This window comes from Limanda limanda, chromosome 4 (genome assembly GCF_963576545.1).
Source record: "Limanda limanda chromosome 4, fLimLim1.1, whole genome shotgun sequence".
Taxonomy (NCBI): domain Eukaryota; kingdom Metazoa; phylum Chordata; class Actinopteri; order Pleuronectiformes; family Pleuronectidae; genus Limanda; species Limanda limanda.
This window is the reverse complement of record NC_083639.1, coordinates 7,548,190-7,564,816: the sequence shown is the minus strand read 5'-3', so window position 1 is coordinate 7,564,816 and position 16,627 is coordinate 7,548,190. Positions and strand designations below refer to the sequence as shown.

Sequence of the window (16,627 nt, the reverse complement as noted above, 5' to 3'; positions counted from 1 at the left end):
ATGACAAGACTATAGTGAGGCGTCACTAGTCATATGACTGCAGTGCTCAGGAACTTTTCACCTCGGGGACAAGAATCCAAAACGCAAAAAAAACACAACAGTTTTCCTGTGAAACAAACAGGGACCTCTTTTTTCACAGTTTTTTTTTTTTCTATCTTGGTCAGGAGCCATTCATTTGCACACAAAAACACAAATATACACAAAGAAACGACTTTTCAGCTGGAAGAAAATCAAGTAAAAGAAGGAAACCAAGGGCCTTTGGTCCCGGCTCCAATTTGTGTCCAAGTGCTTCAAACGAGCCGAGCAGACGGCTGCAGACTGTTAATCACAGGTGCTCCCTTAACAGCAACATGGCGCCGCAGCACGCTCTCACTTACATTAAGAAAAAAAAAACAGCCAAACTCCATAGAGTATTTACATTTTTCATTCAGTGCATAATGGAGATCTCCTCCATTTCTCTTTGTCGAATCTATACAAGTCCGTTTAGAAAACCCGACAGCGTGAGGAGTCAGTGCCGAGGAATGCTCGTGTTTAGAATTGGTTCTCGATTGGTCTTGGCATCAGAAAGTCCCCCGGCTGGCACCTTCCTTATTAAGTCACAGACAGAGTCGTTTGTTTACATGCAAAGCAGCGCCGAGCCGCGAGCACCGGAAGGTCCCTGCTCATATTAAGTTTCTCGGAGGCTGAGCGGACCCCCCCCCCCCCCCCCCCACAGCATGTGACAGTGCTGGAAGCTGCGTGTACATTTAGACAGAGTTGGGATATTGTGCTAAAAGGAAAACAAGCAGTTTCAGGAAGAGACGAGTGGTATTTGTGAAAACAGAACGGTCTTTGTTTTGTAAGGAACTAGAACCGTTATCAAACTATGTAGCATTAGCATCTCACTTCTTAGAGGACATCTATAACTCTGTACGGTTACTCACATCTAAACGTTTGACCTCATCAACAAAATCGTACCTCTGTCTTTTGACCCTTTTTCCGGTTTAAACAGAAAGATTAGCTTGGACAAGGGGATAGAGAAGAAAGTGGGTTCGACTATCATGGAAACTGGTTTCTAGTCTACCCACACGAGGAGTGGGAGTGGTGGCGTGGGTGTGCGATGCAGCGCTCACTAAAACACGTTGTTTTTCCAGAGGAGGTTTGGATATAAAATATAAGAGAATAGAAAACAGAATCATTTGGCATTGATTGTTTACGTCAGAACACAGAAGATGAGCTGTGAAGGTCACAAAGTCTTTTCTCACTTCGCTCAGTCTTGAAGTTATTTCACCCGTGGTGTTCTGAGCATCGGCCCCTTCGTGACCGAGCAGATTTCAGACGGGCGCCGACAGAGGACACCTACTTCCGAGCGCGCTGCTTCGCCAGGCGCTTCATGAAGCAGCAGGTCACTGTGGCGATGATGACGATGCCCACGAACAAGGCGGAGGAGACGCCGACAACCAGAGGGATGAGGAGGAGGTCGGCAGCTGGGGAAACGAGAGGAGATAAGAGGGAAGGGTTCAGTGATGAAAACACACAATTGTATGAAAACTGCAAAACAACTACAAACACACATTGATGAACCAAGTTAATGGAGATAAACTCTGGATGTTTCAACTGCAACTGGATTGGACCAATATTCATAAGAATAACATTTTACATAAGTCGTGTTGAGGATCATTTCCTTCAAACCACCTCCAGAAGTAGAAGATTAACGTCAGTTCATTGATTAACTGAAAATGTATCTTTTATTGCTACTGGATTAATTATTTCAGATTCAATTTATCAAACTCAAGTCAAGGTTTAGGTACTTTTTCTTCTTTTATCTCTTTATTGAGTTTTTTGAAATGTGATGAATCCCTTCATTTGGGACAGAAAGCTGAATATCTTTTGGTTTAGGATTGTGAGTCTGACAAAACAAGAATTTCAAGATGTCTGCTTGGGCTCTGGGAAAGTTGAATAAGCATTTTTACTTTTTAAATATTCAATATATTATTCATGGGAAATAAACAATCATTAATTGCAGCATTATTGACTCTCGCATTATAGGAATCTCAAATATGTTCCTTCATTCATTTTAAATAGCTGCTGTAAGGAAATCACAACTTCCCTCAGGATGGGAACAAGTGAGATTGAGCTCAAATCTAAATTTTTTAAATCCAAAAACTAGGAGGAGCAACGACCTGAAGTCTGCGAAGGATGAAGAGAAGAATCAATCTACTTAGAATGTGTAGACACACTTCAAGGTCGAGAGTAAATGCTGAGAATTTCCAGTTATATTTACCGACCAAAGGCCGATCGAACAGGGGCCTGATCCCCGTTTGATCCGTCGGTTCGATCCCGGGTAGATCAAATCCAATCTTAGAGGAAGAATCTAAGAGGACACACTCACCTCTCGCGTACAGGTAAACGGTCACTGCGTTCGATTCCGCCCGGACTCCCGTGTTGTACCAGCCTCCGTGCGGGTCCTGACCCCACGCCTCGGCATGACACGCATACATGCCCTGATCCTCCATCGTTGCGGCGTGGACCCTCAGTCGGTAGCTGATGGCCGAGAGGCGGTCGATGCTGATCTCGCTGCCGTTGACGTAGATGTCCGCCACGCCGTCGTACATGAGAGCAGCCACCTGTGTGGGTTTCAATACATCTGGGGCCTCTGACGAAGCAACGTCAACGGCTGAACCCGGTCCCCTCCTGAACACTGGTGCCGGGATTGGCCAGCGCAGCCACTGGACCTGCACCTGGGCGGGGCCTGTGGTTGTCACGGTGACGTTGCAGATGAGGGTGATGGTGCTGCCTCTCTTCAGCAGCGGGCCCCGAGGGAGCTGAGCCGCGACTGACACCAGCACATCTGTGAAAGGAAGTGGTCGATAGAGGTTAAACTACACAGACACGTTTTCATTTCAATAATGTGATCTGAGATCTGCCAGCATGCATTTCTGAGGAATCACTGCAGATTGAATCGTTGGTTGGTGTTCTACCCTTGAGCCAAATAATCACTGGAAGAGGACAACAACTTATTATTTATTCCTTTTTCAGCAAAACCACTGTTCATAAAACACAAAGTGAAACATGTCATAACATTAATGGCTTTTTTGGAGGCAGCTATGAATATTTAATTTTTACAAATGAAATAGAAACTTGGAGATGGGTCAGTTTTTTTTGGAGACTTGAGCCCAGCACATCGCAGCCAAATGGCCCAAAGCCCAGACCACCGGGGGGACACTCAGCAGATTTTTTAATCCGTCCTCAGACCACAACAATACAGCAGCGACTGGACAGGAAATGCACTCAGCAGTGGACAGAAAACAGCACTTAGACGAGATCCAGTAACACATTTTTACTTTTATCAAATACTTGTGTTAACACTCTCTGTTCCTCACTCACACCTGGGCTTCATTTGTCTAACAATGACAGAACAAACTGAGAACACGAGTAACGCCGCACACCTTTGGTCTTCAGGTTGACCGTGACTCCCTCAGACTTCTGGGTGAGCGTCGCCGCCGTAGCCGGGCTGGGGTTTGCCCTCCCGGCGTACACACTCACCACACACCGGTACACCCCCGTGTCGGACGGCCGGGCGGAGAAAAGCTTCAGAGCGTACTTCCCCTCCGCCACTTTCTCCATGGAGCCGCCACTCGCTCTGCTGAGGTCATCGCCCCAGCTCACCACGCCGCCCGTGCTCATCCTGGCCACCTCCACCTGAAGGTTAAAACAAAGTCAGTGTGCGTTGATTTCTAGTAAAAGCCTTGAAACAAATCACGTGTATTTCCATTCCCAGTCTGAGAATACTTAATGTTACTGCCAGAGAAACTAGGTCGTGGCTTAGCAGAGTGATGACCTCAAGCAAACATCAGAGTCATGAAAAACTAACAGTCACTTTCTTCACGTCTTTAATGGAAAAAGCTGCTTTTTGCAGCCTCCTATCAATTTTGTCAAAACTTTGCTTCCAGCACTTGAACGCCCCCCCACCGGCAAATCTGTCCTCTAGATGAATGACCACACAACAATAACGTTACTGACAGAAAATGAGGATTAATTGTGCATATGATGAATCACCCGTCCGTGACTACAAGTGCAAATAACACTCACTGTCGATTATTTTACCATTAATCATAATTAGTATTAGATTTCAAGCCCCTGCAAGCAGTTTTTCATTTATAGGCATTTTTTTCAGTTAGTATACGATTTGATAATAACAATGAAGAAAAAAAACATTATATACAGTATATATACTGTATATGTGTGTTCTCCCCTCAGAGACTTGTGTTTGACGTCAAAATGTGCTGAAATCAACACGTCAGAGATCTCACTGTTTTGCCAGTGTTGCATTTTTTTTTGCACGATCGCTGTGGAAGTACACACACACATTCATGGCTGTTTACAAGACAAGTTCAATGTGAGTCCTAACAGCAGTGTCAGCGTCTGGACTGCCAAAATAAAGAAGAAGAAGAAGAAAATAGCACATTCACCCAGGTTTAATTTTCAATCACTGCCATTGAAAAAGCCGATAAAACCCACGTAGATACTGATTTATTAGACCCGGGAGTGAATGCCTATCGTATATATTCCCCATTGCAGACAAAAGCCAGATGTTAGTGGGTGTCAGTGGGTTTCTTTAAACCAGTGGAAAAGGAGCTTAAGTCTGAAAACATGAGAGATGAGAATGTACCTCAACTCCTCCGCTACTGACGTCACTGCTGCTCACAGATCCCCTCTTCATCCACTGCACCAGCAGGCCAGAGGTCACTTCAGAGGGCAGCCCCAGCACCTCACAGGTCAGGATGAGAGGAGAGCCGATCTGCTGGGTGACCTCCCCTCTGGGCGAGGACGTTACACTCAGGGACTCGGCTGGACACAGGAAGAGACAGAGGGAGAGAGTAATGAGTCCGAGTACCAGAAATCTGTCTTGGTTAAAAAACCTCAAACCAGCACTTAGACTGTGTCGGTGAAATGTCTCAGGAAGTGATCTACAGCACCGCACCGAGCATCACTCCTGCGGTCGAGCTAGGAAGCTTCTCTAGTGCATCACATGTTTAATGGTCGGGATAAAATGGATTATCACGTCAGCTGAGCCACAATGCCTCAAACGTCACCCACTGGTTATTATAGAACGAGACAAAATGGAACAAAATGATTTCATATTCATATTTTCCGTACATGTACTGTATTGGACTTTCCATATCAGTGGTTCATAATCTGAGGGTAAAAATCACGATAACAGGTCGCAAAGTAAACCAGAAGGGTTTTTGCAATGAATAATTAGGATGATAAGATCATAACATATTGTGTGTTTTTTCTCCAGACTTTCCTCCAAGATATTACTAGAATCTCTGGCATCTAAAAAATATTAAAACCAAACAAAACTCTGTATTTTGTTTGCAGTGTTCACAACTGGAATGAAGGTCAGGCCGCAGCTTTCTGTTCTAACAGACCATGTCTTCCGTGCCCCTGGTACTTGGCTGGTTCCAGGGGCTCTGCTCTGCTGATAAGAAAAAGATAAATCCGGTCAGGTATTCCCAGTCCAAAAGGCTGGGTGTGACGGTTGTAACCACTGTGCACTGTTCTTATCAGGACATGCATCTGTCAACCTGCGTCTTCTGCAGATTTCCTCCTGGTGTCAGATACAGTGTGCTCTACTTGAACTTAAATACACTGTCGTTTTATTAACTAAAACACCACCGTCATATTTTTAGTAGTCTCCAGTTTCCCATAACCCAAGGCTCTACCATTTGGCAGGAACCGAGGAAATAATGAAGTAGTATTAATTAAGTAACAGTGTTATACTTTTGATTAATTATAACAAGAATGTTCTCCTTTCTAATATTTAATAATAGAATTATACCAATCAAAGATTTAATATTAGATTATTTGTTTGATAAATAAAACGATGAAATCCCTTTCTTGCATTCAGAGATGTTAATTAAGTAAAAGATGTCACTTTTTTTTTAATTAGATGAAAATGTCGTTGATATGATTAAAGGATATGAACATTGCTGATCCAGGGTGTGTGCAGAGCCTCATTTGAAACTTCTCTAAACACAGACAACTTCTCTTTCTGCACAATAATAGACACATTATTTACACAAACAAAAGGTGACGTGTCGGACCATTGTGTGAGTCAGACAGAAAATACACAATGAAGCTGTGCTTGTCAGCGTCTGTGAGAAACAATGCATAAAGAATGACCTCAATAACGTTTAGCTTCACTAGGTAGTAACTTACTACTAATTAGTTTCTTTACCTTTCACCAGGAATGATGAATAAAACAACCTTTGGATATAATGAGTCAATCAATTCCGTCCAGGTCTTACACTTGTTCTTATCAGAAGTCGGAAATAAAGGGCGAAACAGGGATGGTAAAACATTCATGAGCAAACAATGCATGTGAGAGGTCAACTTCCCTTTCCAGTGGGTTGTTGAGGAAGGACTGTGCTGTTCTGAAAGTAATGGACAGTCATCCTCTCCGAGGCTGGGGGGGGGGGGGAGATTACTTAATCCTTCAGATCTACACGAGCGCTTCAGAAATTAAACTGGGCCGAGTGTGCAGGCAACAGGCAGCTATCCAGCTGCCAGGCCGGTCTGCTATCGACCTTTAAAATCCGCCTGGATGATCAACAAGGCAGCCGAGCATTCAGCGTGTCACTGGCGTAGCCGGGCAGCCGACAGAGCTGCAATTACCCAGCCGAGAGGAAATTGATTGCTTCCTATTTTGTTGATTGATTGCTTTTTAAGAAAAACTGCCCAAACTAAAAATGATAGTTCCCGATCATAAATCTGCTGCCTTTCTGCATCTCTAGTGTTTAGGACAAGAGGATAAATCACTGGATGAAAAACAACTTGAATGTCACTCAGTGGAGCTCAAACCTCCACCAAGGCCCAACTGTTCCCTTATTAATCACGTCTAAAATCACTCGCAGAATAATTGATATCAAAACAAATGAAGTGTATTTAGACGCATCGTGAACAATCAGACGTCCACCCAACCAAGTAGGCAGCCAATTAGTGATGCCAACACTTAATGTATCCAAGCAGTTAAAAACAGACGTGTCTCCAGTTACTTTATCAACTGCCTATGCAGACAGTCAGCAAACAGCTGAGTCGGCGCTCCAGGAAGCTCAACGTTCAGTAACGCTCTAAATAACACAAACATCTAGAGTTGGATTCTGAAATCTGGAAAACGTCCAGTGTGCTCAACAGCACTGAAGCCCAGGCCGACTGACGCCAGCTCCTTGGCTACGAGCGAGAACGAATCAGGAGCCTTGAGGTGATTAGTCGAAACCAAACTTCAGATGTTTCAGTTTTATTATCCCTGACTTACTCTGCGACCACAGCAGCCGACTTTATTATACCGCATCCTCTTTCCCTACTGCGATAACATATATTACCAAACTCGCCATATTTCAATTCATGTTTTTCTTGAACAATGACCGCCGCATCAAATAATCAGCTGTTCTGCAATGTGCTTGTTTCAGTCTGACCTCGACCTGGATGGGGAAATGTTAGCACTCATTTCCATGTCCCACTGACCTAGTTGCTGAACAGTCAAGTTGCCAATATCCAGCGTTCTCTGTGCGATCTTCTGCCACGAGCGGTCGGGGTCCCGGATCCACTGCGTGGCCTCACAGAAATACGAGCCGGCGTCGTCTGGCTGGACCGCTCTCATCTTCATCAGGTACACGTCCTGCCCGCCCTCTCCGTTCCTCTTCTCCAGCGTGATCTCGCCATTGTCGTAGCGCTTCTTGTAGGAACGCCCGGGGACGATCCCCAGCAGGTTGTCGATGGCGATGATCTCTCTGACGGTGCTGACCTCCCCTCCTCCGGCTCCGCCCCCCGGGGCCTCGGCACCGCCACGCTTCCCAAACATGATGGAGAGATGTGTGAGCTGCTCCGACCGGATGCTGGATGAGCACGTCAGGGTTAACTCCGCCCCCTCCGGCACGGGCTGGCCGGTGAGCGAGCGGGTGAAGCTGATCTGGAGTGTGTCCGGGATCACTGTCGGTGAGCAAAGAAGACACACACACACAATTACATTACATCAAGCTGCTGCAGGAGCCAGATGGGAGGAAAACAAATGTGCAAATTTCTATTGCCTGTGTTCCTCATTGACATTTCTATGTTTACAGTGAAGTGAATCATGAAATAACGTTGCTAAGAGAGACTCGGAGCCTTTTAGAGAGAGGATTAGCAATCTGTTATGAGGAAATCAAGCAGCAAAACCAAAGCATCTTCCCAAGGAAAACTGATGAATAGAAAAAGATTCAACAACGATATTGACGGTGTAAAATCCCCTAAATATTTTGGACAGTGTGAGCAAAAGGATTTGAGTCTGAGTGAAGTTTGTGTAGGGAAAGGGAAACAGAAAGAAGAGCACAGACTCCAGATGGTGGAATATAAATGGGAGCCTTGAAAGAGGAATGTAGTCTTGCACCAAGTTAAACACATGGTATAATTAATCATTGGAAAATGTCGTCCATCAGGCCGACTCAGAGCAAAGATGCTGATAAAATCTTTTCATTTTACGTCAACACCTCTGTGACAGAATTTTTGTATGTCACAGCGAAACTAGGATTGGCATCTCTCTGCATTGAGAACTCGGTACGGCTTTAAAACTCTGTGACGGAGGATTCGTGATTCAGAGATTACACCACTGAAACCACAGATCTCGAATGTACAAACACAAGCAGCCATGAACAAAAATAAAATAAAAACCTCCTGTTACCATATTCTGAGTTCACTGCACATTATTGGTAACTAATTGCAACCTCTCACACTAAGTATATATATTCAATTTGATTAGATTAAATTATATAATTAGTATATATATTATTTTGCATAGTTTTACTGGAGTATTTTCTCATATGTTTCATATGGTGTGTTTTGTGCTTGATACCTTGCTGTTGTAAAATGGGATCTTCCCAGTTATCGTTATTATTATTCCCAGAGATGAATAAAGTCTACCATAAATCCATTTATCGTTCTTTCTATAATGTGCAGTGGGAAAATGAGCATTTCCTTTTTTAATCTGATCAAAAAATAGATGAGAAAAGGATGTGATCCGAGCAGATATTCAAATGCCAGCTTGCAATACTTAATGTGTTTCTATATTTTGTGCTGCAACCACACTTATATCAGTTCCATCAGACACAAAAAAAGCATTTCCTATATAGAGGACAGGAACAACAGCTTCATCTTTCTTCTCTCTGTTGCAATAATAATGATAAAACAAGAAGTACCAGAAACCTGTGGTCAAGGCTTTATCCCAGTGAAACATAATTTAGTGGCTGTAATCTACCACAGCCCCTCCCTCACATGTACTTTTGTCCTGCATGTCTTATTTATTGTGTGTATTGTGTGCACTGATGTTGACCGCTGCAGTAATCCAAATTGCCCCTCGGGGACAATAAAGATAATCCATCCATCCATGACATATGGACTACATCATTATTTTGGGGTCTTTTTGTGGGATTTGTTTACAATGACAGAAGTATAGATTATTGAAGCCGTACTTTGATTTGAGTTATACAAATATATATACATTATATCTTACCTTTGACAGTTACTGAGCCACTGTAGTTTCCCTGGTAGGCAGTGTCTGTGCTGGGTGTGTAGCACTCGTATTTCCCCTGGTCGTCGGCGCGGAGCCTCTGGATCACCAGTCGGACCCGGTCCCCAGAATCCCTCTCGACCCTCACCTCCCCGTTCCTCACCCGGGCCTGGAAGGGTGCGTAGGGGAAACCCTTGTCCCTGGTGGACACCACGCCCAGCTGCTTGCCACCTGCATCGTCCCTGTACAGGAACCACTCGAAATCCTGTGTGCGCGGGCCGTCGTATCCTGACACCACACAGGGCACGGAGAGCTGGAACCCTGCAACTCGGTAGAGGTTCCCAATGGGAAGGGTGACGTCGCGACACACAGCACACTGCAGCACTGTGGAGGAAAAATATCGAGAGAGAAAGGGAGAGAGAGAGCATGAAAGACGTGACAAGGGGGAAAGTAATGGAAGCAGTGTGAATGTGTGTGGGTCACGGTGTTGCCTCGCAGCATGTTGGGTACATGCTCTCACTGATCAATAACCGGAGCTGATGACGGGCTAACAGAGAATCAATTCAATAAATGCAGCAACTGAGCCAAGGGCTGGACCAGCTTCATCCGAACAGATTGATGTGCATAATAAATGAACTACAATCGTCTCAGAGGGCATCTTTACTCTCCTCTGCCATAAATATTCACTAATTAGGATTTGAAGGAACAGTTCACTAAAGATAGAACATTAGTAAGTGTGCTGGAGATACACATCATATTAGCAGGTACTGGCTGTGTTTCACAACGTGCATGTGATACAAATATATTTTCATTATCAATTGATCTGCTGATTCTTATCACAATTAATTGTTTGTCCAAAAAAAGGCTTTATTATTATTATTTCCTTTAGTATAAGGTCTACATTTACTGTGGTATCCAAAGCCAGTATTGGTTTATCTCTACATAAAACGCACACTTAACATACATGAATCTGAATAACTCCACAGCAGCATCTCTGCTCCTAATACAGCAACAGAGATTATAATATTCTGCCCAGCTTGTGAACAGTTTCTTACTTCTGTAAATAACTACGGCAATGGAGCAAGGAAGTGAGCAGCTTTACATTTAGAAACAGGTGAAACTGTGTTGAGTTATACAAACAGTACTGGGGGCCGAGCACATCCTGTTAAATGGAAGTCTGGTAACGTGGCAGATTTGAAGTGTTCTGTTTCTGCCTCAGGTCTGAGACCAGCGAGCTTCCAGCAGGTTTGAGCTTCATTGTATTTCACTACGTCTACTTGCCTCATTATCTGGCAACATAACCCCCCACTCCCCCATAGAATGTCTCTGAAACAGTTTTGGGCTAAGACTCCAGTTTTTCAGGAGTGAAACCCTCTTCCAAAGCCTCAGGTCCTGAAACCTCTCATGCCACCAGTTCTCTCTTGTGATACTTCTGCAAAACACTCAATCTGATACTGAGTCCGTCAAAAGGTAAATGACACCATTTTACAAGAAAACACGACAGGGAAATTCACACATGGTTAATCATTTCCTCTGTTCAAAGAAGTCTTATCTGCGATGGCATAAAGATTACAAACACAAATTAATCTTGAGAAAGATGATCTATGCAAATGTGTTTCACTTCTACCTACTGTGTGTAAAGTATGAATTTTAAGCCTGGTGATGCTTGGAAGTTTATTCAGAGATGTGTAGTCTGTGAAAGGCTGAAACTTTTCCTCCTGGTGTTGCTCGCCACTGGATAATCCATATGTTGTTGTTTAAATAAAAGAAAGACGATGCAAATAACAAGAGTTAACATTTAATTAAAAGATTAGCTTCAAAATAAAGAGAAGCCCTAACCCTTACCATGGAAGTTAAATAAATAAACTAGAACGGCCCTCAGTAGAATCCATTAACTGCGTTAAGGCTCAGCAGTCCCCAAATGAACATTTAAATTCACTAAATCCAGAGTTTAATTTGCTAAATGCACGCTCATAAATCCCAGTCCTCTCAAGTTGGCTGATATTTTCATCAGGATCCTGTCTCATACTACATCCTTTCACCAAGTTTTGTGGTCAAATTTTGTTTGTAATACTAATAGGTAATATGACTTCCTTGGCTGAGGCAATTACAAATCTGACAGTTGTTTGTTGCAGTAACCAGCCAGTGAGATGAAAGATAAGTAGGTAAGGTTCTCCTAAATAAACAAATTACATTTTGGCAAGCTGAAAACTAAATATTGTGACCAAGAAGACTTACGATATTCTAAACAGCAGTAGACATCTTTAAGCCTGGTTTGATGCTAATCTGCATGTGGTGGAATAACCTTGTCATTTCCCAAAGCTAATGAGATGCAAGTATCTCTACGCGACAGTCAAAAAACAAACACAAACACACGCCCACTTACTGAACAAAAGGGCCACACCCATTTATTTTAAACTACCTAAACTAGAAAAACCCGACAGGTGTGTTCTGGCACTCCTTATCTGCGTGTGCGTGTATATGTGTGTGTTATGTGTGTGTGGGTTTGTCGGTCCTAAAAAACAACTGGAGCTTTCCCACAGGCCAAACCTCGTTTCGATAACAACACGCCCACAGATAATGACATGGGAGACTAGTGGGAGGCTTAAGCGGATCAAGTCCTAATTAACACTGGGCTCTGGCTGATAGGCCTGGGGGGGGACACCAACGCTCGTCACAATGCTCAATTCTGTCTGGATTAGAAACTGCGACAAGAAGGGGGGGGGGGCCCGTTTTCTTATGAGGGACCCACATAGAGGAAGACAATGCACGCCCTTACAATTCAGTCCCATGAAAGCCAGTCTGTTTGGTTATTACAGCAGATTCATGTAATTATCAAAACTATGAGCAGGGGGATTACAAACTGTGTCAGTCAGACATGTGCACATTCTCCTTCTGTCCAAACTGTCAAATTATACAAATTATCAAAGCACAGTTCAGAGCACCAGCTTTATTGTCTTTGGTGTGTTCTGTATTCAACCTGTAATAAAAGCACATTTTTAACTTTAAGGCACTTTGCTTTGGTTTGGTTAATTATCTCCACTGAGGAGATAATTTACAGGACAGGACCACCTGATAAGCTTCAGGATGGATTAGGAGGGAACTTGCTGGAAGGATGCGGAAATGGAAGAACCCATAAAATGTTGCTGCAGATCTGGATCCGAGGACAGATCCAGGAATGTGTTTTCCCTTTCTTTGACATTAGGATAAAGGGCGTTTTTCAACATTTCTGTGCCCATCTGCTAAAAGAGCCGGATTCTGAGAATCAAAATAAATGTATTTATTAAGGAGCCGATCTTTATTCTTTTACTGGATGGCAACAAATACTTATTTCAACTTTATTCTGCTTACATTTAATGTAAACAGTTTGCAGAACTTTTCTATGTGCATGGTAAATGTATCTGATGTAATACACATATTTGCAATATAGTGATAAAGTGGCCAATTGCCTTGGCATATGTATTTCCTCTATTTTATATTCCCTATGCGAGAACACCTCTCACAGAAAAGTCTTCTTAAGCGAATAACTTTTTCCAACAGGTGCATGTGTTTCATATAGAAATGTCACTACTTTTCAATACTTTATACATTTCATTACTAGTTTATGGGTATTTGCTATGGTGAGTTCACATGAAAGAAAACTAAAAGCTTCTCTGACAAACTGAAACCAGGCAGATGAGAAAAAAAGTTATTACGAGTAATAACAAATACTAAAAAGCACCTGTGTCTGTATATATGTAATAAACTTGACGGCGACCCCATCAGTCACTTTTTATACTTTCTCTAGTTTTATCATTTAAAGTTTATTCTTTCATTGTTTTCACTTATTTCAATACACTTACATATGCTGTCCCATAACTGTACAGGCTCTGTCGGTCTAATGCACAACTTTGAATAGCTTCAGTTATTTATCTTTAAATCTGTGTTTGTATTTGGCTTCAACACTCTGCCTCGGCTACTTGTGTCTTTCTGTATTGTCAACATCTCCATTAGCACATACTTCTGGACAATGACAGCTTTGTAGTCGTTCTGGCGGTGAGACTTTCATCTCACTGCAGTGAACTTAACCCTTGACCTATCCTGACCTCTTATTATTGTCAGATAAGTGCTATACAAATAAAGGCATTGTGCTCTTGTGTTTGACTGTCTCTATCTATCTATCTATCTATCTATCTATCTATCTATCTATCTATCTATCTATCTATCTATCTATCTATCTATCTATCTATCTATCTATCTATCTATCTATCTATCTATCTATCTTCTGGCTAAAGTTATAACACCTACACAGGCGACAGGATGGTGAGAGAGGCTGATGACCCCCCCACGCATGATCCAGGAGTATCCTGCTGCACACAGACTTAACTGCTGCAGACTGAATCATGATACACTAAAAGCCCCGTGCTGGAGGTGATCACTGAATTAATAATCCCACTGTTGCACATGAAGAAACAATCATGCAAATGCACACAGGGTCCATCATGTGACAGATGGCTGTGGCTGTGCCTGGTGCTGTGTGCAGATCGAACAGGTTCCAGGACAACACACAGACACACACACACATCGTGCTCTCACTCACCCCAGTGCAGGAACAGGAATAATGGTGTTTTCATCGAGGCCATCGTGCTCCTCATCGCCCCCCCCTCTTCCCTCCTCGGCCGGTGTCCTGCTGGATTAGGTCGAGTCAGACTTCTCTCTCCGCGCTTCTCCACCGCCGATCATAGTGGAACCGACCCAGCGTGCACAGCGACCGTCTGCCGGAGGAGGAGGAGGAGGAGGAGGAGGAGAAACAATCATGTGTCACAATGTAGCAGAGAACAGAGGGGAGTTGGCGCCCTCGCTGCGGAGAGAATCAGTGTTAGTGCAGGAGTGAAGATGGAGGAACCTTTGTCTCCGGTGCATCTCCCTCAGCACGCCCGCTGCTGCAGCACCTTATCCCGGGTCAGTGGTGCGATCAGACAAGCGAGCCGTGCGGTCCGGACGTGGGGCGGGTTGGCATCGCAGGGGGTGATTATTAGGGTGTGTGTGTGTGTGTGAGAGGAGGAGGGATGGCTGGTAAGGAAAGAGGGAGGAGCATGCATGAGGAATAAAATAAACAGTCAAACCGGTGCCATTGGTCTAAAATAGGGACGATGGCATTTTGAACCAATGACAATGGAGTGTTGAAAAGAGAGAGGCAGACAGGATTAAACCGCACGAGGGCGCTATAGAAAAACACATGTAGGCGAAATAAGGTGGGTTAAAAACAATACTAATAATAGTAATAATAATTTCCCAATTTGGGATCAATTATAATATCTATCTATCTATCTATCTATCTATCTATCTATCTATCTATCTATCTATCTATCTATCTATCTATCTATCTATCTATCTATCTATCTATCTATCTATCTATCTATCTATCTATCTATCTATCTTTCTGTCTAATAATAATAATGGTGTCTCCAGCCCCCCATGACCCTCAAAGGATAAGTGGTGTAGATAATAGATGGATGGATGGATGGATACTAATAATAATATATATATGTCTCTATAATTATTATTATACACTATTATGTGTTTTATAAACTTTACAATTCCCAACCATAACCCTCCAAGGATAATCGGTATAGATAATAGATGGATGGATAATAATAATAATATATATAATCATAATATATATAATCATAATATATATAATAATCATAATTATTATACACTATTATGTATTATATAACATTTACAATTCCCACCCAAGGATAATCGGTATAGATAAAAGATGGATGGATGGACTTTCATGATGTGAATCTAGTTTGATCTATATACAACCAGAAGGGAACCCAGAGAGCTCATATGATTGTAAGGCCAAACAGTCCCCTTACATTTCATGAAGCAGCACCAACTTCCACACACTCACAGAGCTCCTGTGCATAAAACATTCAATATTACTTTTAATTGTATTCACTCAAGTAAAAAGTGGCTTAAAGGGGAACAGTATAGTACTTCATAAATATTCAAGCGGAGTATTACCACTGGTGACAGGGAAGTTGTTTTTATTACTTCATACTGTGGATCTATAATACAGTGGCATCATTTTATCAACAGGCATCAGGAGAAGAAGAGATTATTTCCTTTTTTAGATAATGTCAGTGAAACTACGAAGTCTCAAGCATAGATCCTTTTTTAAAATAAATATGTAAATGATCTGTAGCAGCTTACATTTTTTATACTTTTTTTATCACAACAGGAGGCCCAACTATTAAACTTCCTCTTATTGGAGATATTTCAGAGGAGAATCACTCACTCATAATTCTCACTCTACCTATTCTTATCATTAACCCGGTCTTATCTATATCTATACTGTTATATCTCACTTTAATGTGATACTTCCATGTCACACAGTATAGACTATTATTTCTAGAGTCGTCATTGGGAAATGCATTTTCATTTTTTTTTACACATTAGATGTGCCTGTGCATGCACGGTGGGTGTGCTTGTACGTGCACTGACCCACACATCTGACACAACCGGTCTTTTTTTCTGATTTTGACACGTCCCAACAAGAGAATGAAAGGTGGAAGCGATAGGATTACTGTGCGATTGTGAATGTCGGTTCTCTGTCACGCTGTTGTGCCTCAGTAGAATACTTACAGAGCCATGGTTAATGATACCAATACTATTACTACTACAGATATTGATAACAATGGTACTTTTCCAACTATGACTAATCAAAATACCTGCTTTGAAAAGAAGTCTATTGCTGGGTTACTTTAGTGCATGTGACCCATAGAAAATGAAGTCATTGCCACCTGCAACATTCTCAGTCACTTATCATATCAAGAATTTTTAAACCTGGTGTCCTATGAAAGTCAGAATACTTGTTTATTTAATTCATATTGTTGTTTTATACTTATTATTATTATTATCATCATCATTTACTCGCATTTGCTCACAGTTAGGTGTCATGCACGAGTCACTGCATTGAGTTAGGGGCTGTTCTATTCAACCACCAGGTGGCGACATTCAATTGCCCTACTGAACGCTCCACACTTTAACATCATGTTCACGGACCCTAAATGTGCCCCCACAAAGAAAGCTTCAAAATAATGAAAAGAAAAA

General features: G+C 42.5%; 1 protein-coding gene across 1 annotated transcript; it reads right to left on the bottom strand.

Annotated features, from left to right (window-relative positions):
• Window positions 1-711: 711 nt before the first annotated feature.
• On the bottom strand, window positions 712-14,538 carry igsf8 (immunoglobulin superfamily, member 8). The gene is made up of 8 exons (XM_061069938.1): window positions 14,412-14,538; window positions 14,106-14,280; window positions 9,530-9,910; window positions 7,510-7,974; window positions 4,652-4,830; window positions 3,429-3,681; window positions 2,372-2,830; window positions 712-1,466 (listed from the first exon to the last, which is right to left on the bottom strand). Exons 2-8 carry the CDS (start codon window positions 14,158-14,160, stop codon window positions 1,339-1,341), a joined length of 1,920 nt encoding a protein of 639 aa, XP_060925921.1. The 5' UTR covers window positions 14,161-14,280; window positions 14,412-14,538; the 3' UTR covers window positions 712-1,338.
• Between the last annotated feature and the right edge of the window lie 2,089 nt (window positions 14,539-16,627).